We start from the raw sequence: 27715 nt of genomic DNA on the forward strand, positions 1-27715 counted from the left end.
TAAGTGGTACTCAGGATATCACTCAAGAAATCACTCAAGGTATCTCTCAAGTAATTAAGGAACAAAAGAAGAAAAGGCACACTAGCCTGGGAACTTCCTCTCTGCCCAGAACATTGGAGGCTAGACACCACACCCCCTCTACAGTATTTATAGGAACTCAAACATTGAGATCCCGCTCTGTTCCAGTAACAAGAAGCCGAAAGCACCAGCCTGAAGATGACGAGTGAGACCTCGTCGAAACGTCGCCTAGACACCCCAACTTTTACACGGGAAGACACCCGAGGACACCAAAACCTGCATATATATATATATATATATACACACACACACCATACTTTTCCGTGTATAAGACTAGGTTTTTTCTTTTAAAAATATGCTAAAATGTGGGGATCGTCGTCTTATACATGGATAATGCATAGGGCAGATGTTGATTGGTTGCTGCTGTGGCTGCCATCGGCTATTGGGCGTGTCATTGGACGGTGTGTCAAGGGCTGGTGTTGATAGGCTGATGCTGCGGCAATTGGGCGGGCAATTGGCAGTTTCTGCCGGCGAGGGGACAGATGACAGGTGGATTTTCCACCCCGTGTGGGTGAGCAATTTTCGGCAATCCCCCCTAAGAAAAGCTCAACAATTTTGAGCCATCTCTCCCCCCACCATTTTCTTAAATTTGAGTCCCCATAAATAGGGGGCGTCTTATACATGGAAAAATACGGTATATTTTCTGTGGTTTCCAGCAACTGGTATCCAGAAGCATTGCTGCCATCAATAGCCTATCCCTCCTCCATTAATTTGTGAAGAAGCATTTTCTTTGTCTGTGCTGATAAGATGTTGAAAAGGAGTCCCTTTTACTGCAGTAGGTTGGTCATCCTTGACTCAGCAGGGCCGAGATGGTTGTATTAAGAACAGAGATAGCAGAGATATTTTCGCTTTCGTATGCGAATTAACACGTACAGTGATTTTAAACAAATTGTTTTAACCCGCAAGTTGATGACACCGAACTTCTTTGGTCCGGATTGCAATTCCGTTGACTCATCTCGTATTTACAACGTGAGCCCGAAAAGTCAAGCACTCCAAGAGATAAAAGGATACTGTACAGCATCTATGACTCTGCAGATTGTGAAGGGATAAAGAATCCAGTCCAATGATTCAGCGAGGGGGGGGCAGCCTTAAAGTGTTTTGTTTGTTTTTTTAAGTTTGAAATACCTGCCTCAATAAAATACGAGAGAGATGACAAAGATAAATATAATGCTATGTACTTCTCGGTTTAAAAAAAAGTTTGCGAAGAGAAAACTAACAAATAATGGGAATAATGGAAAATGGGAATAATGGAAAATATTCAGTGCAGACAGAAGGAAGCACTTCACCCAGTTCAAAGGAGAAAAATGAAAAGGGACAGATGAATGGAAATGAGATGCAAAAAGTACAATCAGCAATCAATCCCTTTAAATGTTTGTGAAATAGGCCCAATAAGCCTTCAAAGCAGCAGATGGGTGAAAAACAGGCCAGCGTTGCTGAAAGTGATTTCTTCAAAACACTTTTAGTGGGACAGCAGTAAGCCGGTGGTGCTGTGGGTTAAACCACAGAGCCTAGGACTTGCCGATCAGGTCGGCGGTTCGAATCCCCGCAACGGGGTGAGCTCCCGTTGTTCAGTCCCAGCTCCTGCCCCCCTAGCAGTTCAAAAGCACGTCAAAGTGCAAGTAGATAAATAGGTACCGCTCCGGCAGGAAGGTAAACGGCGTTTCCGTGCACTGCTCTGGTTCGCCAGAAGCGACTTAGTCATGCTGGCCACATGACCCGGAAGCTGGACGCCGGCTCCCTTGGCCAATAAAGTGAGATGAGCGCCGCAACCCCAGAGTCCCTCATGACTGGACCTAAGGTTAGGGGTCCCTTTACCTTAGTAAGCCATCGTATCTATTCGGACCCAACAAATAATGTCAAATACCTCAACTTCTACATGCAATATTTAATAGGAGTTTGTGTTCCTTAAATAATGCTATTTTGCTGATCTGCAAAGATATGCAAGTTTAATTGGTTAAATACAGTGGTACCTTGGGTTACATACGCTTCAGGTTACAGACTCCGCTAATCCAGAAATAGTGCTTCAGGTTAAGAACTTTGCTTCAGGATGAGAACAGAAATCTTGCTCTGTTGGAGCGGCGGCAGCAGGAGGCCCCATTAGCTAAAGTGGCGCTTCAGGTTAAGAACAGTTTCAGGTTAAGAATGGACCTCTGAAACGAATTAAGTACTTAACCCGAGGTACCACTGTAACTGATGGAAACTCACAAACTGGCAAGGCAATTGTGTACATGTCGGCTCAGGGGTAAGAATAGGACTTATTCCTTGGTATGTCTTCTTCGTCTTTGGTGACCACTCATAGCTGAGTAAGATTGTCTTCCATAAACACAATTATGTATATGATTGTAGCCCTAAATGAATACAATTGCTGACCTAAGTGTTGATCATTGTAGTCCTAAATAGGTTTGGAAGCAATTAAATAACTCCTTCAAGAGCAGAATGTCTTCTAGAAATTTTGGACTTGTTAACAACTCCCATCAGCCCCAGTCAATACAGCCATGTTTAATTTTGTTTCATGATGTGTTTAATTTTGTCTTAATAGCACAATTCCACATTTTACTTATCCAATACTCAGTGGAGGGTATTGTGCAAAATACATGTTTTACTAGAACAGAAGACCTCGAAGCTATTTACAAGACAGTGTTGAATAGGCATTTAAAATACCAATAAGAAGATTAGAAAAGTAAAATATAAATCCAGCAATTGTGTTGAACTAAACAAGAAAAAAAATGTAATCAAAGGTCCAAAACAGAGGTTATATTTTCCAAATGAATAGAGTGCATATTCTGAAGAAAAATGAAAGCAGCACAACACAAAGTGAACCGCCAAATTATGCAATTCCGTGGTGGAAGAGAGTTTTGTATATTTGAATCTGACACATAAGGAATGAAATCCTACCCAATGATGTAAGCATGTTCTGGATCTTAGGCTTACTGAAATCACATGCCTTGGCAGGCTTGCTGGGAAAAATGTTTATAGCAGGTGCTGCAAAGAATTCATTGAAGGTGCCTTCCGAATATCAATGGGCAGGGAGTTCCAAAGGTGAAGTTTGGTTCTCCCCCGCCTGCAAAAGAGCATTTTGTGTTATTACATGTTGTGTTCTTATATATTTATTATTGCTTGCCACCTCGTGTGAAATGTTTCACAAGGCTGGATAGAAACTGATGAAATAAACATGAAAACAAATGGATAAATTGCATATTTCCTCTATCCATTGAGGTTAACATGTTTTATATTCCCTCTTGTTTTATATGTTTGCCAAAGTTTATCACGCTTGCCACACTTCAGGAAAATTCCTGACATGTCCTGGTTTTCGGGTGTAAAAATGGTATCAGGGTCAGGGGGAATTTTGCCGAATCGGAAACAGCTCCAAAAGTTTAAAATCACTATTTTGGGAGGAGGTGGTCCTGCCCCCCCAAAAAGCTTAACAATTTTGGGATCTTCCTAAAAAAAAATTTGCAGGAAATTTTGAAATATGGTAACCTTAACTTTATATTACTGGTCAAAAAAACCCCAAAAACATAGCTCAGTTGGTTACAGCATGGCGCTGATAACACCAAGGTTTCAGGTTTGAAACCTGGGGAAACTCAGCCAGATGGGTGGGGTATACATAATAAATTATTAATATTATTATTATTGCTATTATTATCTGTGTATTCCTGCATTGCAGAGGGTTGGACTAGATGATTCTCGGGCCCCTTCCAAATCTACAATTCTATTTTTCTATGATCAATGCTAAGTTTGCCTTGGTGACCATTCCTTCTCCATATCCATTCCTGGCTTTACTTGTAGCTGGTATTAAGTTGGAAAACTACCCCGTCTTACGTCAAAGCTGTTTTTAATATAATGTTGCAACTCGCCCTGGGACATTAAGATGGAGGGCGGGCAATTAATTAATAATTCGCAGCTCCCTTTATTGTTTCCTGGGGGTCCTCGTGCGCCTCCCTTCCTGCTTTTCCCAAAGCAACATCTCTTGTGTGGTTAAGCGTGCCTGCGCGCGCGTGCGCGTATGGATCTATAAAGATCGCGTGGGGGGGGGGGGAGCGGCTGCTTGGATGATCCACGTGTCTTTCCGGGAAGTGTCGCTCCTTCCTGATCCCAGCTCCGGTAGTGAGGTCATCGCCCGGATTTAGGGCATGAGGCCATCCATTGCCAAGACTGGCAAAAGGTTGGTGGCTGGGGGGGGAAGGGGGGGAGGAGGGGGGGCTCAGAACAAGTCACTCCTAGGATGGCAAGAGGGAGGGAAGCGCCCCCTGCCGCCCAAATCTGCGCTTGCAAAGTTTGGCGCGTCCGTGTCGGAAACGTGCAAATACTGTACGTCTGCATATATTGCCGCTTTTCCTCGCGCGTAAACGACGCGCGTTTTAAGCCCGCCTGCGCCTCTTTGAGCAAGAAAATAGAGAGGGAATAAAATATGTAAGCAAGGGCTGTGCCCAACTGAGTAGACCCATGGAAATCAATGGCGCCTGGAACGTGCATTAATTCCGATGAGTCTACTCTGAGCAGAGCTCGCATTGGCTCCAACTCCAAGCGCAAGAAAAGGCCGCAAGGCGCTTTCTAAATTCACCCTGGCAACAAAAAAGGGAAGAGAGTATCCAGCTGATTTTTTTTTCTTGGAGATGAGGAGGGATCAAAACAAGTTCAGTAAACCTGGGCCCTCGTGTTCATGGTGCCACGATCCTTTAACCAAGCTTCCCTGGAACTCAGTAGGGGCTGGCTTCGAAGTCGCCTCACCTAAACTTTGGGCTCTTAGGCCTGCCTACCCCGAGATCAGTGGGGTTTACTCCCGGGTAAGGAGACACACAATGCACACGTGACGGAGCAGGATGCGTGCTGAATTCTGCCTAGTCTGCAGGCATATACACAGTCGAAGAGCCAGCGGTCAGTGTCGGACGAGGCCCGGGTTCAAATCCCTCTCTCAGCCATGAAGCTCCCAGGATGACCTTGGGGGTCAGTCCCTGCCCGCACAGGGTTGTTGTGGGGGAAGACTCAAGTATGCACCACCCTGACCTCCTTGGAGGGAAAAAAGGGATAGAAGTGCAATAGACAAATAATTAAATTATATATCACGTACACATATACATACATGTTTGTGTAAGTTATTTAAACTGTTTTAATTACTGTACTGTATTTGTGTTTTACTTGTAACCCGCCCCGGACCTTAGGGGTGTAGGGTGGGTAATTAATAATGATGATAATAACAATTAATAAATGTAAGTCTATTGGAGACGTGATTAGATAACAAGTGACCGATAAAGACCAAGTAATAATAAAATAATAATAACAGCATACACACATCCACATCAGGATAATGTCCCATTCTGGAATAAATATATGTGGTTGTGTGGATATATATATAGAGAGAGGAAGGAAATTGACAAAACCTTGATCATTCCGGAAAAAGGAAATGGACAAAACCCTGATCGTGACCACAGAGGATTGCAAAACAGACCCGGATCCCTTTTCCTCTCAGGATCGCCTTGGGTTTCCTTGTTTTTGTCAACTTTCTCTTCTTTCCTGCTCCTCCTTGCAGACCCAAGCCGCGCCGCGTCCATCCCGGCAGCCAGCAAAGCCCCGAAAGCTCCAGAAAGGGGCGGCGGCAGCGGCGGCGGCGGGGCGGGCGAGGCGGCCGGCAGGAGCGCGCGCGCGGGTGGCGCCCCGTCCGCTCCCAGCTTTCCACGTCTCCCTTCCTGGGGCCGGGAGGGGGCGGGCGGAGGGGGGTGGGGAAGCCGGAGGGGGCGGGGAGAACCCAGGCCGGGCTCGGGAGCGCGCGCAGCGGCGGCGGGGCTGCATGCGAAAGCGCCTTTAGCGAAGCAAGAGCCGGATCGAGGGGAGCCGCCGCCGCCACCACCAGCGCCGCCGCCTCGCCAACGCCGGCTTGCCGGGGAAGAAAGAGGCGAGACTCCGAAGTGCTGACGTTGGATTTGGCCGGAGAAAGCAGCCCGGGAAGCCCAGGAGGGAAAAAAACCTTGGGAAGGAGGACCCCCCCAGCCCGTGCCAAGAATGATGGTGCTGGAAGGAGGAGGGAGTTTGGCAATTGGGAAGTAATACCGGAGGAGAAGAAGGGGGCGCAAAAAACCAAAGGGGGGGTCTGGCTAGGGCGGGGCCAGCGAGGCCCGGAAGCTTCTTGATTGCTGGAGATCGGTTGTCAGTCTGCTTGGATTCCCCCCCTCCACCCCCCCAGCTCTCTTTCCAGGCCGGGAGCGGAGCGGCAGACGGGCTGGGTGGCTGGCTGTTGCGCGCCGCGCTCCCCCCGGCGGGCTGTGGGCAGGGGCGTCCGGGAAGCGAGCGAGCGAGCCGAGAGAGACTCCCCTTTTCCCGGACGGTGCAGCCAACCAAGGGAGGATCCGGAGAGAGGGGGGCCCCAGAAGGATCGGGGGTGGGGGGAGAGCCAGCCGCCGCCGCCGCCATCATCATCCGGAGGCCCCGTGGCTTTTCAATGGAGGAGCAGCCCGGCCATCAGCCAGCACAGCAGCAGCAGCAGCAGCAGGCGCCTCACCACCACCAGCACCACCACCACCACCATTACTACTACTACAACCACAACCACCACCAGCACCACCAGCAGCACCTGGCCGAGGGCAGCGCGCCCGCCAAGGCCCCGCCGAAGGCGCCTTTGCAAGCCCTCAAGCATGAGCCCAAGCACGGCGCCGGAGGAGGAGGAGGAGGAGCAGGCCAGCAGCCCGACGCGCCCAGGAAGAAAGCAGGTCGGCGGCCCAGGGCGCGCGCAAAAAGCCGGCGAGGGGTGGAGAGGGCGGCGCCGCCGGTCGGGGGCGCACATATCGGGGCTGGGGGGGGGTCAAGGCATGCGGGCGGTTGACGGGGGGGCTTTGAGAGGGGGGCCAAACGACTTGACCTCCGAGTTTTTTTTGGGGGGGGGGTGGGGAGATCCCGGCTGGAGGTCTCCGGGCGTGTTGCGCGCTTTGGAGAGGCCGAGGGGGACCCCTTTGCCAGGAGGGAGGAAAGCGCTTTCTGGATATCGGATGGGAGCTGGCTGGTTTTTTTCGGGGGCAGAAGTAGATGGGGGTATGGATCTGGGCCTTTTTTTGGGGGGGGGGGAGAAAGCCAGACCCCGGTGTTTCCATGCTGCCTCGCCATCCCAGACCTTGAGCGGAGTCTGTCTCCCCACGGCTTGCCTCGGATGGGGCCGGAGAGGAGGGAAGGCAACTCGTTCTTTGGGGACAAGAAGAATAAAAATATGCTACCAGGAAGGTTTGGGAGGGGGAGATTCCCACTGGATCCCAGCCAGAACCAGGATGGTGGTGGGATTCGTGGTTTCTCGTTTTTTGGGAGGAAAAATCAGATCCCGGATCAGAATCGGGAAGGCAGGAGAGAGGGTCTTTATTGGCTTTCACTTTTTAACAGGGTACACTCGGACCTTCACAACCTGAAATGTGGGAGCTGTTTTGGGGGTGCAGAGAGACAGAAAAATCAGATTATTTCTGGTGCTGGGGGTATTTCGTGCCGCAGACACAGCATTACACCTTTTGGGGGGAGATGAGGGAAATATCTGGGACCCCCAGTCCGAGCCAGGAGCGACCCTTAGTTGATGTATGGGAGGGGGTTTAGGACGACCAGTTCCCAAATATCTCTTATTTTGCCGGGGGGGTCGGGAGAGAGAGACTCTCAAGCCAGGACGGGGTTGGAGGTGGGGGGCGAGTCGTGGGCAGGTGAGTGGGGGGCTGGGGATATGTGAACCATGGGTTGGGGGGCTGGGAATGATGGCGTGTGTACTGTATTGGGGAGGCTTAAATGTGTACTTTTGGGGGGAGGCCGAGGCTGGCCTCGCTTAGGCCCGAGCGCGGTGCTTCTCCTCTCCTGGGGGAGAAGAGGGGGCTCTGTTTGGGGCGGGGGTCTTGGGCCTGGCTGGGCCCGGGAAGAGGCGGCGGCAGCGGAGCGCAGAAACCCGGGTCTGCCGCCCAGGCCTCCTCCCTTCTGCCGGTCCTTTCGCGGGGCCGGGAGGGACCCCCTGCTCTCGAGGCCTGGCAGCCGGCGAGGCCGCCTCCTTCCCGGGCCTTCTCCTCCTCCGCCGGGGCCTTCGCCGCCATGTTGGGCGGGAGGCGAGCCGCCGAGACCGCCACCGCCCTGGCCTGGCTCGGGCCTAGATGGGCCCCGGCCGGCTCCGCGCCATTGTCCGCCGGCGTCGGGGGCTGGGTGGGTTTGGGGGGGGGCGGCGGCGGGAGGATGTCTGGAAGCAACAAGGGGTTTTGGGGGGGCGCGGGATGGAGGAAGGGGACTCGCTTTTGGGGAGACGGGGTGGGTTTTTAAGGGCGCAAGGCAGACCTGGAAACCTGCGAAGGACAGGCAGGTTTTTTTTTGGGGGGGGGGTTGTTAAGATGATGGTTGAAAGTCTTGCCTCCCCCTCCCCTGCAAGGGATTTGGGGTCGTGTGTTATGTTCACCCGGTTTTGCCCTAACAACCCTGCCAGGTAGGCTAGCTAGGAAGAAGAGGTGATTGCTCCCAAGGTCACCTGGTTAGCGTGGGGGGGATTTTTGAACCCCGTGCTTTTAACCTGCAGCAGCTTGTTTTCTTCTAATTATCAACAACTTCTCCCTAATAATAATCTCTGTTATGCAAGCCGAAGGGAGCTCCAAAGGTCATCTGGTTCAGCCTTGGCTAACGTGTGTGAGAGAGAGAGAGAGAGAGAAATATTTGCATCTTGGCTGATTCGAACCCAGGTCTCCTAGACCTAGTGTGCCGCTTGAGCCACAGTGCCACAAGGGCTTCCGTTGTGGAAGTGTCTGGGAAGATTTGTGTGGGTACCAGAGCCCCCAAATGCATAGCAAGCACTTGAGCTGTGGGTGCCATGGGGAGAGAGGCAGGTCTTGGACAGAGTGTTTAAAGCCCCCTTACACCAGTTGAACAGTCATGGCCCTCTCCATCCCATCCACCTCCCAAAATGCTGGGAGCTGTGGTCTGTTAAGGATGTTGGGGGTTGTAATTCTGGGAAGGATCTCCTAGTGGTCCTCAGCACCCTTAACAAACTACAGTTCCCAGGATTCTTTTGGGGGATGGATGTGACCCTTAAGCAGGTCCAAGGGATGTCTCTTCCTGAAATGTTTTGAGCCCTAACTGCCTGGAAGAATGGACAGTTCTGGGCCAGATCAGAGGAGTTTGTGTCCCCCTGGAAGTTGCTGGGCTTCCTATAGCCAGTGTGCAAGTGGTTTGGGGATGGTGGAGCTGTGGTCTGGCAACATCTGGAAGTCTCCAGGTTCCCCTTAGATCAGGCATGTCCAACAGGTAGACCGCAATCTACTGGTAGGTTATGGGGATGTTCCAGGTAGATCACCACCTCCCAGGCCAGGTCGATTCCCGCTCCCCTAAAAAAGCTCAAGAACTTTGGCTTCCCAAAAAAACCCTCAACAACTAATGGGCAGATCACTGCCAGTTTTTTTAATACTTTGAGTAGATCGCAGTCTCTTGGAAGTTGGATATCCCTGCCCTACATGAAATTCCTTGTAGGGCAGCTGCTTTCTTCAGCTGAGGCAACCACTTCCCATAGTATTTTTGTATGAAAACATGAATGCTTAAGAAACAAACCCAACCCTCAGTTATGTCCCTCAAGCCAATACAATATGGGACATTTCCTATTAAAATCATTTTGCGGAGGATGTTGGCCAGATTTTGCGTGGTCCAGATCTTTACCCTGCAGCTGGCAAAAAACTTGAATGAAACCTCCCTGCGTTCTCTTCATGGGCATTATAAGTGACCAATTCTGAAATAGTGAGCCCCCAGACATGAGGTGTGCATGGTGGTCCAGGAGCCGTAAACTCATGGATAGGAAGGTGTGAGGACACTGATGTCCCTGTTCTGTAGAAAACTCTGCCCATCCTGTCTCTCCAAATAAACCTTCAGTAAGTGGACAGAAGAGGACTTGTGGGGAAAATCTTTGATTCGATTCCTCTCTTTCGGGTTGTTTTAGTCAGGAACCAGTGTGCGCGCGAACACATAGATGGGTATTTGTACGAAATAGTAATAACAGAAATTTATATATTGTTTATAGGTCAGGAACTCTTCACATGGTTCATGGTAACAATATTTAAAGGTGGCAGGTCAGACAGAAGCAAAATTTTGTACCCCAAAATTTTGCAGCAGTGAAGCTAATTTAACCTGAAGGTTTGCTTAAAAAGCCAGGCCTACAAGCCTGTTTCCTGATGTTTCTGGGCAATGGCTCCCCTTATCCCTGACCATTGGCTCTGCTGGCTGCGGGGGATGATGGGAGTTGTAATCCAACATCATGTGGAAGGTTTGTCATCCCAAGGCCTTCACAGGTCAAAGACAATGTAGGTTAAAAAGATGCAACAACATATTGCATCCTTGAAAGTTCTGGGATGCTCAAAAGCTTGCGCATCCCAACAGAGGGTCCACTAGAGATCATGGATCTTATTCATGGCATTCATAACATTAATATTTATTGACTGTGCAGTTCTGGTCGCCACACCTCAAAAAGGATATTGTAGAGCTGAAAGCGGTTCAGAAAAGGGCAGCCAAAGTGATCCAGAGATAGAGCGAGACTCCTAGGAGTTGCAGCATTTGGGCCTTTTCAGCTTAGGGTATAGAAGTTTATGTGATTATGCCCAGCATGGAGTAAATGGATAGGGAAAAGTTTGTCTCTGTCCCTCATAACACTGAAATTCGTGGACATCCAGTGAAGCTGATTTAGATTTAGGACAGGTAAAAGAAAGTTCTTCACGCAGCGCAGCGTCAAAGCTATGGAACAGGAGGCAGGGATGGCCACCGACCGAGGTGACTTTAAAAGACTAAGTGGTACCTCAGGTTAAGTACTTAATTCGTTCCAGAGGTCCGTTCTTAACCTGAAACTGTTCTTAACCTGAAGCACCACTTTAGCTAATGGGGCCTTCTGTTGCTGCCTCGCGATTTCTGTTCTCATCCTGAAGCAAAGTTCTTAACCTGAAGCACTATTTCTGGGTTATCGGAGTCTGTAACCTGAAGCGTATGTAACCCAAGGTACCACTGTACTGTATTACACAAATTCATGGAGGAAGAGAGGGCTTTCGAAGGCGGCCAGCCCTGGTGGCTTTGCCGTGTCTCCACAGTTAGAGGCAGCAATGCCCTTGTTCTCAGGCCCTGCTTGTGGTTTTCCCACAATGGGCATCTGGTCGGCCCCAGTGAGAGCAGGATGCTGGTTGAGATTGGCCATGGGCCTGATCCAGCAGGCTCTTTCTTCTTGGGTTCTTACTCAGTTTATATCACACCATTCCTCCCAAAGGAGTCCAAGGTGGCTGGCTATTATTATTATTATTATTATTATTATTATTATATTTTCCCTTTGAGAATAGCTTCCTGTGAGGCACCTCTAAGCGATTTACAGTACTTTCATCTTCCCCAAATGCAAAGGACACCCTTCCCAGGCCTCTTGACCTTTGTAATCTTGCATCAAAGTTGGAGGAGATCCTCTCCAGAACAAACATCTGCCATTTGCCCTGCACACATCACAGATTTCCCCTCCATTGCGTTGGCATGGGCTGATCTCCCACACTGCCGCTGGACCGTTGTGGCCACATAACTGCTGCATTTGGGGCTTGAAGTCTCTTCTCTCCCCCCCGCTGGACTCTCAACATTCGTGAATTCATAGTCAACCCTGGCACCCTTCGCTTTGCATGAAAGGAGAGGGTGCTGCCATGCCTGCAAGTCATGGGTGCACCCCTGGCTTTCAAACTGGCTTCTGGGGCTCGTCAGGGGTGGCAGGCCTGAAAGCCAGTGTTTGTCCTCTCCGGACAGCTGGCTCTCTGTGCTGAGATGCGGTTTGGATGTGTTCTGGGCCGCACCCTCGGTTTAGTGGAGAAACCCCACACTGTTTGGATTGCACCCCGCAGAATGCATCCTAGAATCATTTGCAGCGCGCCGAGATTTGTAGCTGGTCTTTGGTTTCCTAAATAATAATAATATAATAATAATAATTTATTATTTATACCCTGCACATCTGACTCGGTCTCCCCAGCCACTCTGTATGGCTTCCAACCAAATATCAAAAACAATACAGCGCCAGACATTAAGAACTTCCCTAAACAGGGCCACCTTCAGGTGTCTTTTAAAAGTATAATAGTTGTTTATTGCCTTGACATCTGGTGGGAGGGCGTTGCACTGGGCGGGCGCCACCACCAAGAAGGCCCTCTGCCTGGTTCCCTGTAACCTCACTTCTCGCAGGGAGGGAACCACCTGAAGGCCCTCGGTGCTGGACCTCAGTGTCCGGGCTGGATGATGGATAAATGCAGAAGTGGTTCCAGTTCTCTGAAGTTTGAAAACCACCTTAATAACGTGGTGAAAACCAGTGGAGAAAAGATTGGTGTCTTTTCCCTGTGAGATCCTTGGAATGTTTTCGGGCTCCCAGCAGCCAGCACGGCCAGTGGTCATGGATGGAGGTAGTTGGAGTCCAGTGGCATTTGGGGAAAAGCCATAGCTCAGGGCTGGAGTATTTGTTTTGCATGCAGAAGGTCCCAGATGCAGTCCTTGGTATCTTCATGTCAGACTGGGAATGAATCCTTTCTGAAGCTGGAGAGCTGCTGCCAGCCAGTGCAGACAGTACCAAGCTAGATGGACTCTTCATAAGGCAGTTTCCTATTTCAATCCTTGATTCAGAGCCATCAGGTCTGGAAACCTGCATTTTGAAGGGAAAGGGCTGTAGCTCGGGGACGGGGGAGGGACACAACCTGTGTGGCCTTCCAGATGCTGTTGGACTCAAACTTCCAGCAGCCAGAATGGCCGGGGATGATGGAAGTTGTAATAACATCCCAACTTGGAGGGTCACTCCCTCCCTGCACAGGCCTCCAGGCAGTGTTAGAAACTATAGAGTGGAAAAGCTAGGATCAAATGGCTCCTGGAACCTGAGTGGGCGCCAAACAGAACGTCTAGTCGCCATTTTGGTGGGGAGTCAGCAACTCTTTATTTATTATTTTGATAAGCAGGCATTAATTTGCAATTGACATAAGCGACACATTGTTAGTATCACATTTTTAGCAGAAACGGTAAACGCATGTTTTATTTGGTGTTGTCAATAAAAATACTGGTACCGTACTTCAGTTTTCAAAACACTCTACTCTTTTTTGTTAAACTCTTTGACATATTGTCTATCCTTAACACTTACTTCAAGGCATCAAAGGGCCTACATTTCCGTAATCCTGGAGTGTCAGCCAGGCGCAAAAAATGGCGCCCAGTCTTTTTGAGGTGCTCGCAAATGGAGAAATTTTAGGCGCAAAATGTGCCTGGCGCCCTGCTAATTTCGAACCCTGCCTCAAGGGCATCTTCGGTTTGTGTACTTGGAAAATCTGGACCGGAATGTAAAATAATAATGGAAGGGGTTTTGATGCTCCTGGTTCCCAAGCCCTGAATTGCGGCGTCTGTTTGGTGACTTTGGAACTCGCTGCCACAGGAGGTGGTGACAGCCTGGGCATGGAGGGCTTTAAAAGAGGATTGGAGAAATCAGTGGAGGGGAGGGGTATTCATGGCTTAGCCACGATGGCTACTCTGCCTGCTTCTAAATCTCAGTTGCGGGAAACTGCAGGAGAAGAGAGTTGCTCTTGTGTTCGAATCCTGCATGCAGGTTGCTCACAGGAATCTGGCCGGTCACCGTGAGAACAGGACGTTGGACTAGATGGGCCTGATCCTGGTAGTTTTCTCTCCTTAGATTCTTAAGTTTCTTGCCGGTTCATCACCTTCCCCCGGTGCAACACTGCTATGCCCATGTCCCTTCTCTTCCTCTCTAAACATTTCTAAAGAACAGCACCGGCAGAATAAATATTAACAGGAAGAAAAGATCCGTCGCCAGCCGAGTCTCTGCGCGCTTAGCAGTTTCCAGGCTGTGGAAATGGCTGGTGCCCTGGCCTAATCCACTTAAAGTTGGAGCTGGGAGCAGCCTCTGCTGCTTGGAGGTGTTTTGTCCCCTCTCTTAGTCCGTAGTTCCTGGGATGGACCACTTGGGACGGTGGTGAACGGGGGGCAGCTTGTATCATCAATTCATAGCTTTCTCCTGTATTATAAGGCTATAGTTACATGCAGAAACTTAAGTGTTAGCTGCTTGACGGTGGAACAGACTCCCTTGGAGAGGTTAGGACTAGATGGACCTTGCGATCCTTTCAAACTCTACAATTGCCACAGATATGGAATCGTCGAGTTGGAAGGGACCCCAAGGGTCATCTAGTCCAACCCCCTGCAATGCAGGAATCTTGTGCTCAACATGGGGCTCAAACCCACCGCCCTGAGATTAAGAGCCTCCTGCTCTTACCAGCTGACCTAAAATAAGGGCTTGTCCTACGGTTCCAGTTTGCCTCGTGCCTTTGCATGGTATTTTTATGTGGGAAGGAATTGGAAAGCATAGGGCATGGGTGCTTTTGAACTGCTAGGTTGGCAGGAGCAGGAACCGAGCAACGGGAGCTCACCCGGTCGCAGGGATTCAAACCACTGACCTTCTGGTTGGCAAGCCCTAGGCTCTGTAGTTTAACCCAAAGCTCCACCCACGTCCCTGCTCCTGCCAACCTAGCAGTTCGAAAGCACATCGAAGTGCAAGTAGATAAATAGGTATGGAAGGTAAATGGTGTTTCCGTGCGCTGCTCTGGTTCGCCAGAAGCGGCTTAGTCCTGCTGGCCACATGACCCGGAAGCTGAATGCCGTCTCCCTCGGCCAATAAAGCGAGATGAGCGCTGCAACCCCAGAGTCGGCCACAACTGGACCTAACGGTCAGGGGTCCCTTTACCTTTATCTTTAGGGCATGGGTAGGCAAACTAAGGCCTGGGGCTGGGATCCGGCCCAATCGCCTTCTAAATCCGGCCTGCGGACGGTCCGGGAATCATCGTGTTTTTACATGAGTAGAATGTGCCCTTTTATTTAAAAGACATCTCTGGGTTATTTGTGGGGCATAGGAATTCCTTCATTCCCCCCACCAAAAAAATATATATAGTCCGGCCCCCCACAAGGTCTGAGGGACAGTGGACCGGCCCCCTCCTGAAAAAGTTTGCTGACCCCTGGCATAGGGGCATAGCTCAGGGGTAGAGACCATCCGCCTGGCAACCAGAAGGCTCTAGGTTCCATCCCTGATGGCATCTCCAGTAAACACAATGCTGAGCCGCCCATGGATTTACTCTGCGTAAGAAAGCTTCCTGCATAAGCCTGAGGTCTCCTGGGCATGGGCTGTGGCTCAGCTGTGGAGCATCTGTTTTGAATTCACGAGGTCCTAGGTGCACCCAGGAATGCAGGAAGCTGCCTTGATCGGAGTACACAGAGAGTTGGTCCGCCTAGCTCAGTGCAGTGGGTTTCAGGCAGAGTCTTCCTACCTGGAATGGATATATTTTTTTTGTTTGGGAACAGCAGGGCCACGTCTCAGCACCAAAAGTTCCCCGTTTCCATCAGTTGGGAGGTTTTTGGCATTGTGCTTGGCGCAGCAGAGTTGTGCTCCCACCTTGTTAGGGGAAAAATAAGTGGGGGGGAATCTCTTGAGTCATGTTGAATTTTGGAGCAGGCAGACGTTTCCACCCACTCCGGAACTCAGCATAAGACAGAGGTTCTGCCCCCAAGTTCTCTGCAGTCCGCGGGGAATCTGTGAGCCCCATTGTTAGAGGGCTGGAGATGCAACACCCCCCCAAAAACCCCAGTTAAAAACAAGCATTTAAAAACATTAATCAAATAAAATTAGTGATAAGCTAAAATACACATGAAGGCGTTCTGCGTTTCTGGATAGGCATGCCTAAATGAGCATGTTTTGAGCAGTTGTTGAAAAGTGCAGCGAAGGCGCCTGCCTGGTGTCAAGTGGCAGGGAGTTCCAAAGTGTAGGGGCTGCCACACTAATCCTTACAAATGTGGAACGGGGATTGTGTGGCACCCGTAAGAGGGCAGCTTCTGCAGAGCGAAGCTGTCAAGTGGGCTTATATGGGGCAAGGAGATCTCTGGTCCCAAGCTGGCAAGGATGTTGTCTGCTAATATTAATGCCTTGAACTTGGCCTGGCTGCAAGCGGGCACGCAGCGCAGATCTCTGAGCACATGTGTTGTGCGTCTCACTTCGGTCAGCAACCGTGCTGCAGCATTCTGCACTGACCGCAGCTTCCAGATCAGGTGCAAGGGAAGCCCCACGTAGAGTGCCTTGCAGTAGTCCAGGCTTGAAGTCCCCAGTGCCTTTACTACTGTGAATCTGTTTGGTTTGGCACATCCACATTGTGTGGTCTGTTGAGGTCCGGCTCCTATCATACGCCTCCCCACTGTGCAAATCTTGAGGGAAAATGAATAAATAACAGACGTACCTGGGTGCTGAGCACATAGATTGGAGTGCTTGGTATTCTAACAGGAGCAAAAGCAACTTTTAGCTCCTTCATGTGTAAGAGTTTGAGGGAGAACCACATATGCTACCTTGCCGCAAATAAAAAGGTGAAATATAAGTGCAATTAATCGATCAATTATTTTTTGTGGTAACCCACCCTGGCACCTTAGGGTGGAGGGCAGGCACTGTATCATTCTGCACCCAGGTATTCTTGAATACACACACACAAGTAATAACAATAATGTTTGATGGACCGAGTTTATTTAATATGCTGCCTTTCCCCTGCGAGTCTGACCCAACCAGCTTACAGCCAGTGTTAAAACTCAGATATATAATCTGATCACCAAATAGCACTTTAAACCTAGGTTATGGTTGCCATAAATGTAATGTCTAGATGCCAGGTTTTTTCACATTGGAATTATTAACAATAATTCCATTTCTATACCACTTTATATTTTAAAGTACAAATCTCAGTGTGGTTGACAACACACTAGAACATCAAATGAAACAATACAGAATAAAACAAATTCAAGCTTCCAGGGCAGTATTTCAGATCCATTTTGCTTTACCCGTCTGCCAACCTGACATCCAGGGATCTTCAAATGGTTGCAGTTGGACCCACGCCAGTCGCAAAACGCACCTGGTGCCTGGCTAATTTCTAACCCTGCTTCCAGCAAGTGTCCACTTGCGGGCGATGATTGCGGTGAGCCTCCACGCGCAGAGGCAGTCTACCCCCAAAGTCTCAGCTGCTAGCGGGCAAGAGGGCGGTCTAGGTGGGACATGAACGCAGCGCAGCTTCTGACCTTAACGCTAATGCCTCTCTTTTCCTCCTAGGCTACGGCGAGCTCAATGGCAGCGTCGGAGAGCGGGAGTCCCCCCCAAAGAGCTTGAACGGGGGCGATGCTGCGGCCAGCCCCATTTCCCGGGTCCCCAACGGCAGCCAGACCCCCGGGGACCCCGCCCTGGCGCTCAAGCAGACTGTGAAGGGGAGCGGTGCCTTCGGGAAACTGGGGCTCAAGCCCAAAGGCTTTGTCCCCAAAGGGGCCGCCGACAAGAAGCCGGAGAAAGGCTTTGAGGGCCGGTCCCCTGACAAGCCTGAGGCCCTCTGCATCCCCAACGGAATGGTCTCCACGGGGTACATCGCCAACGGCTACGTCGCCAGGGGGGCCGACAACGACGGCAGCGGCTCGGAGAGCAGCTACACCACCCCCAAGAAGCGGAAGGGGCGCCGCAACAGCGCCAAGGGCAGCGAGGCGCTCAGCCTGGCGCAGGCCGCCCCGCACGAACCCTCGGCCAGCACACCGGCCTCGAAGCAGGAGCCCGAGGGCGGGGAGGCGAAGGCGGGGGGCCGGGTGGACGCCCCCAAGCAGGCTTGGAAGTGCGAGGCCGGGGGCTTAGGGGCCGGGCGCGGGAAGCCGGGCGACGTGCCACCGCGGAAGAACTCGGACGGGAAGGCTGGCACCGCTGCAGGCAAGAAGTTTGAGGAGCGGCCGAAGGGCAAGCACGTGCCGGCAGCCTCCTCCAAGGAGGACTCCTGGACGCTCTTCAAGCCTCCCCCCGTCTTCCCGGTGGACAACAGCAGCGCCAAGATCGTCCCCAAGATCAGCTACGCGAGCAAAGTCAAGGAGAACCTCAACAAGGCCGCCGTGCAGAGCGCCTCCTCCCCGACCCTCTCCTCATCCTCGTCTTCGTCTTCGTCCTCCTCCCTGTGTTCGTCGTCTGCCGCCGAAGCCCAGGCACAGCCCCCCGGCCGCCTCTCGCAGGTCCCCATGTCCGCCATGAAATCTGTCACCTCGGCCGGCTTCTCCAATGGGCCGGTGTTGGCGGGGGCCGACCGGGGACCCCAGCCCCTCCTCGTGCCCGGCGGGGTCCTCTTGGCCTCGGAGGCGGGGCCCCTGGACGTGGCGGGCCTGGGGGGCGCCCCGGCGGAGCCTCCTCCGCCCAAATCCAGCCTGTTCATCTACCCGTCGGATATGCAAGCTGTTCTGCTCAGCGCCGCCGCGCAGGCCGAGCCGCCTCCGCCTCCGCCTCAGGCCAGCCAGAAGAGCCTGGGCGACATTTTCCAGAACCAGTGGGGGTTGTCGTTCATCAACGAGCCCAGCGCCGGCCCGGAGGCGGGGGCCAGGAAACCGGCAGGCCCCCAGGCCGCGGAGGTGACATTTCAGGGGGAGGGCCCGGCCCCCCTGGCATCCCCGGGGGACGAGGCGGGGCCCGAACCGCCCGCCTTCCCCAAGGCCTACGAGCTGGACAAGCGGACTAGCCTGCAGCTGCCTGGCAGGATCCTGAAGCTGGCGGCTGCGGGTGAGGCAGTCGGTAGCAGCGGCTTCCTCTCGGAGCCCCTTCGGCTCGGCGGGCAGTGCCAGGCCGAAGCGGGCGGCACCTTTGTTTTCCTCTCCAAGGACTGCCACGTAGAGAGGCGCCTGGCCTCACCCACGAACCATTTGTTAGTTTCCGCCAAAGAACTGAGGTGCCAGGGTGGCCTAGGAAGGAAAGAGAGTTGGGGTGATTTTGACCTGAGGGCGGCTGTTCTATATCACACTCAAGGTAAATCAATATCCTTGTTGGCATCTTCTTCAGCCTCTGGTTCTGTCTGGATTTAGTGTGGGTTTGGGGAACGGTTTTTTTATTTTAAATCGTACTCTTCCGAAAAAAACGGGGTCCCAGAGCATCTTGCGGAGCATTAAGAGGGAAAAAAGTAAAGTAAAAAAAAAAGGCCTTTTACAATCTCAAAGGACGCAGCACGAAAGGAAAATGGGCTGGGAGGGAGGAGGAAAGAGACAAACCTCACTTGGTTTTGGGGTGCTTTTCATCAGGGGAAAACATTGAAGTGGGCGGGTGTTGTGGTGAGAAACAGCTGTGCGGATGTCAGAAGATAAATGGTTTTATGTGTCTGGTTGGAGTGTCGGTCTGAGAAAATGGACGGCTGTGGCATCTCACTTCCTATTTGAATGAGGCTGCTAGAGCATCATTAACATTCCCATTCCTATTTTTTTTCTTCTCCCTTGCCCCTTTGTATTTGTGTGTGAGAGAGAGAGAGATCCAACACTGTCCGTCCCCTGAGTCTCCTGCCCCATGCCATTCCGACATCCGCAGCCTAAGGATGTGGGGAAAACACCTGTTCCTTCCCTATCCAGGTGTTGGGTTGCGCTGCTAGTTCCTTATAGGCTGCTTTGCAGACCCCCCAAGACGGCTCACCATGCAAATACTGTGCAGTAAAAATGGTACTGTGTCTTGCAGCATTTCACAACAACGTGTTCGTTCTCCCATCCCATCCCAGTGAAAACGTTAAGAGAGGAAGACTATAAGTACTTAAGACAGCACGGGCTCCTCCTTTTCTGCGTCCCCTTTCCTGGAAAAAAATTAATAATGGGAAAATAGGGGTTGCTGTGTTTTGTGGCAGCCACCAGGTCTCACAGGAGCAACAGTAATTTCCAGGGGGCAGAGCTCACCAATGGTGGGAGCTGCTTAGGTGCCCAAGTGCTGGTGTGGGGAACATCTGGTTCTAAAGTTGTCTTTTTAAGGGGTCCAGGACAAGCCTCAGTAGTGTAAGGGGGGGAGTGGCAATTTGCAAAGGGAGCCCCCCCCCCAGTCGTGGAGGTGGCCTCGCTGCTCTCTTATGGTGGCCTCTGCCAACCTGACAACATTCTGGGTGTTTTCGACTAGAACTCCCTTCAGCCCCACCTGGAAGGAGGGTTTTTTTTTGGGGGGTGGAATGGGGGGGGGAGCCTCGCTTTCTCTTGACGCCCCCTTGGGCCTCTTCAGCTGTCCTCTTCCTTTGAGATTAGGGAGGGGGAGCCTTTGGCAGCCCCTCCAGGCGCCGCCAGACTACAACTCCCATCTTTCCCAAATGCGATTTGGAGTCCCAGCGCCTGGGGGGGGGCATGCAGGTTCCCCACCCCTGATGTCGCCCAGTGCCAGATAGGGGCAGAGGGGTGCTTCTGGGAAGCTCGTTAGTGGGGCAAAGATGTCAAGCGTCTTTTTGAACCGCAGCAGCTGGTCCCATAAGGTAGACTGCGTGCAGATGTGGAGGTTCTCTTCCCTAGCAGCAGAAATCATAGCCTTGTAGAATTGGGAGGGACTGGGAGGGCCATCTAGCGCATTGCAGGAAACTCAGCACCAGGTCCCCCTTCCAATTTGAAACCATATCAGACCTACTTGGCTTTGCAAATGTGCTAGCCGGTTTATGGCTCCACCACTAACAGTTTTTGCAGATTGGGGGCCGTAGGGCAGGGGTACCAGAGGCGGCAGCCCCCTCCAGATGTTTCTGGTCTCCTGGCTCCTTATTATCACCGTCCCTGGCTTTTCTGGCCACTGGGAGTTGGGAGTCCTGTCAACATCTGGGATAACGGAAGCTGTTAGGGAACAAAAGAGAGTTTGGGTTGCTGTGACTCCTGCATTGCCCCCTTCCAGCTCTACCATTCTGGGAATGGATCTAAGCTCACCACATCCGCTCTTTTTCTAAACTGCGTAGTGATATGTTTTCAGTGAATATCTGACACACGCAAAAAAGGAGGTGGGTATTTATAGCAACACTTGAGGTGCTTCAGAGTCACCGGGAGAGGCTTGCATGCGGAGCAGGCCTTGACATTAAGAGAAGGGCCTCAGCCCAACGTCAGAGCACCCGCTTTGAAGGTCCAGGGTTCAGTCCCCGATGTCGTCTCCAGGTGGGCAACCACTCCTGTCTGAAACCTGGTCACTGTCAACAATGCTGAGCTAGGCTCTGTTTAAGGCAGCTCCCTTTGTTCCTCTGAGACACCACCTTGGCCCCTGGGTCCTTCCCAAAGCGATGCTTTTTGAGGGCATCCGCCAGGAAGCACCACAGCCGGGGCTGAGCCCTTGGCAGGGGATGCCTTGGCTGAAGTGCCTTGTGTCTCGACTGTCCCATTGGGCAGAGGAAGCTGCTGCCTTATAGCTGAGCAGGCTCTTCATAGGTCAAGCTGCCCAAGGCAGGACCCTGTAGAGGAGGAGGAAGAGGAGAAGGCTTTCTTTCCAGGCTGCTGCCCTTTTAACAGGCTGGTCAGAAATAAAATCAGAGCACTCCTCTTTTGCGGAGTGGTGTTTCACTGCCTCCAAGAGGCGTGATCACTCTCTCTCTCTCTCTCTCACACACACACACACATATTTATATAATTTTTTATTAGTTGTTTAGCATACCATTTTCAACAATAATTCAACAGACTTTTACATCTTATTCAATTTTTTGACTTCCATCAGTCCTGTCTGAAAATTCTCCAATCTAATCTCTCAGTATGCATTTCTTACTTTCCCTATTACATTTAAAACTCACGACCAATATCTATCTTTTTCTACTTTGAAACACTTCATATATTTCTCCTTACAAAACTTCTTGTAGTCCTACCAGTGTAATTTGTTGGTCGTTTTGTCCAATTCTTCCTGTCGTTTTGTCCAATTCTGCTTAGTCCATTAATTTCGTCTGCCATTCTTCTTTCGTCGGAATTACTTCTGGCTTCCACTTCTGGGCTAACAAGATTCTTGCCGCTGTTGTTGCATATAAAAACAGTTTAACATCTTGCCACCAAGAAGCTTGATCACTCTTTTGCCCATCTACCCCAAGCTTCTTGACTCTGACCAGCAGCAGCTTTCCAATCTTTCTGGGCTGGATAGATTGGTCTCAACTAGGGCCAGGGCCATTTCAGTACAGGTAACTCGGGTTAAGTACCGTATTTTTTGCTCTATAAGACTCACTTTTTCCCTCCTAAAAAGTAAGGGGAAATATGTGTGCGTCTTATGGAGCAAATGCAGGCTGCACAGCTATCCCAGAAGCCAGAACAGCAAGAGGGATTGCTGCTTTCACTGCGCAGCGATCCCTCTTGCTGTTCTGGCTTCTGAGATTCAGAATATTTTTTTCTTGTTTTCCTCCTCCAAAAACTAGGTGCGTCTTATAGAGCGGAAAATACGGTACTTAATTCGTTCTGGAGGTCTGTACTTAACCTGAAACTGTTCTTAACCTGAAGCACCTCTTTAGGTAATGGGGCCTCCCGCTGCTGCTGTGCCGCCAGAGCATGATTTCTGTTCTCATCCTGAAGCAAAGTTCTTAACCTGAAGCACTATTTCTGGGTTAGCGGAGTCTGTAACCTGAAGCGTATGTAACCCGAGGTACCACTGTACTGGCCCTGACTTGGAGGAACGCTCTGCCACAAGAGACTGGGGCCCAGTGGGACTTGACATCTTTCCACAGGGCCTGCAGGACAGAGCTGTTCTGCCTGGCCTTTGGTTTGGACTCAGTCTGACCCTTATGTTTCCCTCCCCTTATGGTTTTGATCTATGGGCTATTATTAAAATGAGGCTGCAGTTTAAATTGTATTTTTAACCTGTATTTTAAATCCCCCCCCCCCCCAATTATGTCTTTATTGTTATTTTACTGGTGTTAGCTTCCCTGAGCCCGGCTCTGGCCGGGGAGGGTGGAGTATAAGTAAATAATAATAATAATAATAATAATAATAATAATAATAATAATAATCAATTATTAGAACGCTCTGGCCTGATTCAGCAGCCAGGCCCTCTTCCCAAGTTCTCTCTTTCTAATCTACAGGAGATAGAAAGTGTGGGATAGAGAGGGAAAAACCAGCCACGGTGGAGAGCTTTCTGCTCTCCTGACATCCTTTCAGGAGCCAGCTTTGGTCGCAGTCGGGGATGTGGTGGCAGCTGCAGTCCAGAGGCTGCTGAGGTTCCCCCTCTGCCACTCACAGGTTGTGGCACAAATGGAGCAGCTGCTCAGAGATGCTCCCCAGAAGGGCGGGAGGTGCCACACGGTTTCTTCCCACCTAGTCCCGTGGCCTGATCCAGCGCCACACCCCCTGTTTCTTACACCCGGGCCAGGACGTTAGTAGGTGTGGGTGGTTCAGCCTGTAGAACGCCATTTATTCAACGCCTCTTCCTTTCTCGAAGCGCCTAGTCCTCAAGGTTCCAGAGAGACTTGGGGAAAGGGCGTTTGTGTGTCTTTTTCTCGCCATGCCTACATTTCCCTGCATGGCAGGGGGTGGCGCTAGGTGATCCACAGGGTCACCTTGGCCCCGGATGATTCTGTGGGGCGTATGGGCCAAGGCAGCCTTCTGCAAACTGATGCTCCCTGGCTCCGGCTGGACTCCCAGCACCCATAATCTCTGGCCATTGGCCATGCCAGCTAGCAGGATCTGGGAGCCCCAGGATGGGCTGGAAAAGAGGGGTGCCAGTTTGGCAGAGATGCAGACTGCAGAATTGGGGTCCTCTCCCTCTTCCCCACCCCAAATAATAATAATAATTTATTATTTATACCCTGCCCATCTGGCTGGGTTTTTCCATCCACTCTGGGTGGCTTCCAACAAAATATTAAAATGCAATAGTCAGTTAAACATTAAAAGCTTCCCTAAACAGGGCTGCCTTCTTTATCAATCTTGTGTGTTTTTAACTTTTTAGATTGCTTTCCTCTGGGCCGGTGACCCTTTTCTTCAAGACAAACCAGAGAGCCTTTAAGTGTAGCTAAATAAAAGTGGGTGCTTGGTGTCTCAGGAATCCTGTTGAAATTGGGGGGTGGGGGTATTGCTTGAAGAAACATCCTTTTGTCGAATGCTCCACAAAGATCCGAATCTGAAATACTTAACTTTCCCCTCTTCTCTCTCTCTCCCCACAGAAATGGAAACAATTTGTAATTTGAAAAAGCAAGGTAAGAATCTCTTGACAGACACGACATCTGCTTTGCATCTGCCCCGCTGCAAAGGAAGGGCCGGTTAATTTATTTTGTGTAGGGGGAGTTGTGTGGAAATTCGGCTGCTTATGGTGGGGGTGTGTGGCCTTCCAGCATAACCAGTGGGCAGGGATGCTGGGAATTCCAATTCAGCAACATCGGGAGGGCCACTCCATTTAACCCCCCCCCCCAATAATTTACCCTCAAAAACAGCCCTGTGGTGTAGATCAGGCTGAGACCATTGGGACGCTCAGAGGGCTTCCTTGCTTGTATAAATTTGAACCCAGGGATGATGAGATTTTTTTCCAAGAGGGAGAGAGACTCCGTCACAAAGCAGTGTTTGGGAATTCTCCTGGGGGAGGTTTCATTGTTTAGCTGGTTTAAAAAAGCAGAAGAGGTTTGCAAGAATAATGATTTAACAAAGTGATCGATCCAAACCATTAAAAGAAATCATTTGAAACACAGAAAATGATTAAAATCAGGACTCTGCTGTACAGCTGCAAATAAAACGTTTTAGGTGTGTTGTAAAAAAAAAAAAAGGAGCAAAAGTGCCATTATACAAATGTGACACTAGATGGCAATGGTGAGCTATGCCAAATTCAATGTATTTTTCAAAACGTTTTTTAAAAAAGCATTTTCGCAGGGTTTTTTATACCGTATTGGCCCATATGTAAGCTGCATTCCCCCCCCCCCCCGATTCCAATCGTGAAAAGTTAAAAGTGCGGCCTATATTTGCGATCTTACGGTTTCGCTGCTATAGCAGCTGCCCACGAGGGCTGTTGGGGGTGCAGGACGACAACACCCGTCCCGGCAGCAGCTCCCAAGCCTCCCCTGAGTAAGGAAGGGGGGCAAGGAGGCCGCCAGCAAAGCAGAAAAATAATAATAATAAATTAAACTGCAAAAAAAAGAAAATGGAACACATGTCAATACGTCTGGACAGGCTTGCCTACAGAAAAATGCTTTCAGCAGGCGTCAGAAAGAGCATGTGGGGATATCAATTGGCAGGGAGTTCCAAAGATCGTTTTCCTACAAATGCAGAAAGGGCCACCTATGTTTGTGCCGGTTCCACAGATCTGAGTGGGCATAGGCGGGGAAGGGGACCTGGTGCGCTTGAGGACCTGACTTGACGCTCGCTGTGTTGGGAGACAATTCTGCACAGAAACATGTTTGTACCTTTAAGAACAGTTTTTGTAAGCTCTGGGCTAATTGGTTGCAGCTAGCCATGGCTGCAAAAGGAGAAAAGCTGCAGTTTGAACTCTGCCTGCAGGAAAAACACCCACAAGCTTTGTTGTTTTGAAATAAAACCTTTATTTGGTTTGGTTTTACACCAGTCTCATGGTGTCACAGTCTCTGTCATCTGCCACCAGTGAAAAATCCCCCTCTAACACGCTGTGTTTCTCTCCCCTTTCTCCAGACCCCAAAAGGATAATCACTTACGACGAAGCCATGGATCACCCCGACCAATGATAGGAGCCGCAAAGGGCCGCTGACTCTCTCGCCGCCGCCGCCGCCACTGTTGCCTCTCTGCCGTGAGCCTCGCAGTTCCCCACACATCCAGGAGAGCGGGTGGCTGTGGTGGCAGTTATGGGGCGGCGAAAAAGGAACTAGAATCGCAGGATAATATATACAAATCTATATATATATATATAAATCTATATATATATATAAATATATATAAATCTATATATATTAGTTATTTTAAAACAAATTGAAAACAGGGGCCTGCGGGCACGGCGAGACTTTTCACGTGGAATTGGCAGAGACTCGCGTTACGGGATTATTTAAAACTTCGGTTCTGAGTCCTCTCCACTGCCCTCTCCCCTTACAAAAAAAGACTCCTGCTTCTTTCTCCCGCTACCAACCTGTTCGAAAGCGGACAAGAATTCTTAACGGGTAGAGACACTGCCCCCCCTGCACGGTTCTGGACATCTGCAGGAGAGGGGGGGCCCCGTCCAGCCGTTTTTCCGCCGGGAGTCTGCAATCGCCGACAACACACTAAGTCTCCGGGAAGCCACTCTGTTTTCCTCCCCTTGCGCCCTGATGTTTCCCACCGTTGCTTTTGGTTTTACTGGAATCCTAAAACCGAAAACTGCAGGGTCACTTGGGGGTGGGGAGTGTGCTTGGAGCGCTGGAGGGTTATCTCTTTCCCCCCACCCCTTGTCGAAGTGAAGGTGTGGTGGGGAGAGGAAATTGGTCTTAAAAATCCCTGCGCTTTCCCCTCTGCTCTCCTTTCAGGGGAAACCAAAAAGATGCTATCACTACAGTCGTGTCATCTGCACACACCTGCTGTTTTGGTTATGATGGGGTTTATTTTTTTGGGGGGGGGGAGCGTGTCATCTTTGACGGCCACCGTCCAAAACTTTACAGATCGCCAGGAGAGTTTTTAATTTTATTTTAAAGAAGCAGTTCAGGAGTTTGGGTTTTTTTTGGGGGGGGGAGAGGGAACGATGGCAAAGGCGGGGGTGTTTAAAATTGCCGTTCCTGCCCCTAGGCACTGTATCCCCAAGAAGAAGCCAGCGAAGCAGTTTGTTCAGCCTATAGGTACTCTCTTGAGTTTTTCTCCCCCTGGATGATCCTTTCATTTTTCCCGTTCTCTGTCAGTCAGCTGGAAACGTAAGGAAGATGTGATTTCATCCCTCCACCCTTCGCTAACTTTTCCAAATAACGCCGGTGTGTGTGTGTGTATGTGTTTACACACATTACAACTACTATCTGGGAATTTGTTTTTCTAAAAGGAAAAAAAAAACCCACCAGGCCTTATCTTTTACTATTTCTCTCCCCCCTCCCAGCTCATTTCCCTCAGGCAATTAATGTTTTTTTTATGGTCTGACATCAAGAGGCCTGTTCTAATGGATTTCCGCTGTCTGTATTTTTATTTTTATTTTGATCTGGGCTTTGCTTCTGCCTCCCCCCTCCCCCCCCAGCTTTTCACCGCAAGAGCAGAAACGGAAAGAGGTTGCAAGTGTGGCGTCAAAAGCTCTAATAAAGTCATTATTATTTTTTTGCCTTTTGCAGAAATCCAAATTTGGGGGAGTGGGGCTGGCAAGGGGGCAAGCTGTGGAGTTTGGCAAGGCGGTCGTGCTGTGATCTTTTTTTTTGGAGGCGCCAATAGGCAGGGGCCCCTTTTTATGTGAAAGGGTTCGCCCCAAAACAAATCAATTCCCGGGTGCCCCATGGAAGGGGGTCTGCTCTTCTGAGAATTCCCAGAATTCTTCTTTGGACTCAACAAAGATCTGGTGGGGGGGGGTACATCTTGCTTTAGTGGCCCATTTTTTTGGGGGGGGAGAATAGGTATTGAGGGGGGCACGCCCCAGTTCAGTCCCCAGCCCTGCTCAGACCTCCATTGCCTATCCTTAAAACTACTGGTGTGTCCTTTTAAAATGCCTTTTAAGAAAGAGAGGGAAAAGCCCAACTTGGATCCTTCTGTTTCAAGTTGCTCTTGGCCAAAAAAGTAAAATAAATCTTAAAGTGAAGGCCCCCCCCCCTTTTAAAGCAATCACGTGAATTTAATAAAATTTCATAGTTGGAGTGTTAAACAACTGGTATAAAAATACATCTGTGAGTTTTATACAAATTTAGTTAGTAGAAGTGAAAAGGTTCATTCAGCAGCCAGAACCTTATTCCTATCTTCACACCGGGAAAGTAAAAGTTCTTTTCAGGGTACCTTTAGACATAAATTTCATTTCAGCCAT

The 27715-nt window shown here is 50.4% G+C and overlaps 1 protein-coding gene across 1 annotated transcript; it reads left to right on the forward strand.

Moving 5' to 3' along the window:
* Positions 1 to 5838: 5838 nt before the first annotated feature.
* NUFIP2 (nuclear FMR1 interacting protein 2) lies at positions 5839 to 27027 on the forward strand. The gene is made up of 4 exons (XM_083715135.1): positions 5839 to 6782; positions 17174 to 18883; positions 23970 to 24002; positions 25438 to 27027. The coding sequence occupies exons 1-4, from the start codon at positions 6515 to 6517 to the stop codon at positions 25488 to 25490; spliced, it is 2064 nt and encodes a 687-aa protein (XP_083571261.1). The 5' UTR covers positions 5839 to 6514; the 3' UTR covers positions 25491 to 27027.
* Positions 27028 to 27715: the final 688 nt, after the last annotated feature.

The sequence above is a fragment of the Podarcis gaigeae genome, assembly GCF_964106915.1.
Source record: "Podarcis gaigeae genome assembly, chromosome: 15".
In the NCBI taxonomy this organism is placed as follows: Eukaryota; Metazoa; Chordata; class Lepidosauria; order Squamata; family Lacertidae; genus Podarcis; species Podarcis gaigeae.

What these genes read in the sequence shown, in the direction of transcription:
- NUFIP2 (XM_083715135.1), top strand. Translation starts at nt 6,515, where the DNA reads ATGGAGGAGCAGCCCGGCCATCAGCCAGCACAGCAGCAGCAGCAGCAG. An exon ending in CGCGCCCAGGAAGAAAGCAG is followed by an intron (nt 6,783 to 17,173) that starts GTCGGCGGCCCA and finishes TTTTCCTCCTAG; the next exon opens with GCTACGGCGAGCTCAATGGC. An exon ending in TTGTAATTTGAAAAAGCAAG is followed by an intron (nt 24,003 to 25,437) that starts GTAAGAATCTCT and finishes CCCTTTCTCCAG; the next exon opens with ACCCCAAAAGGATAATCACT.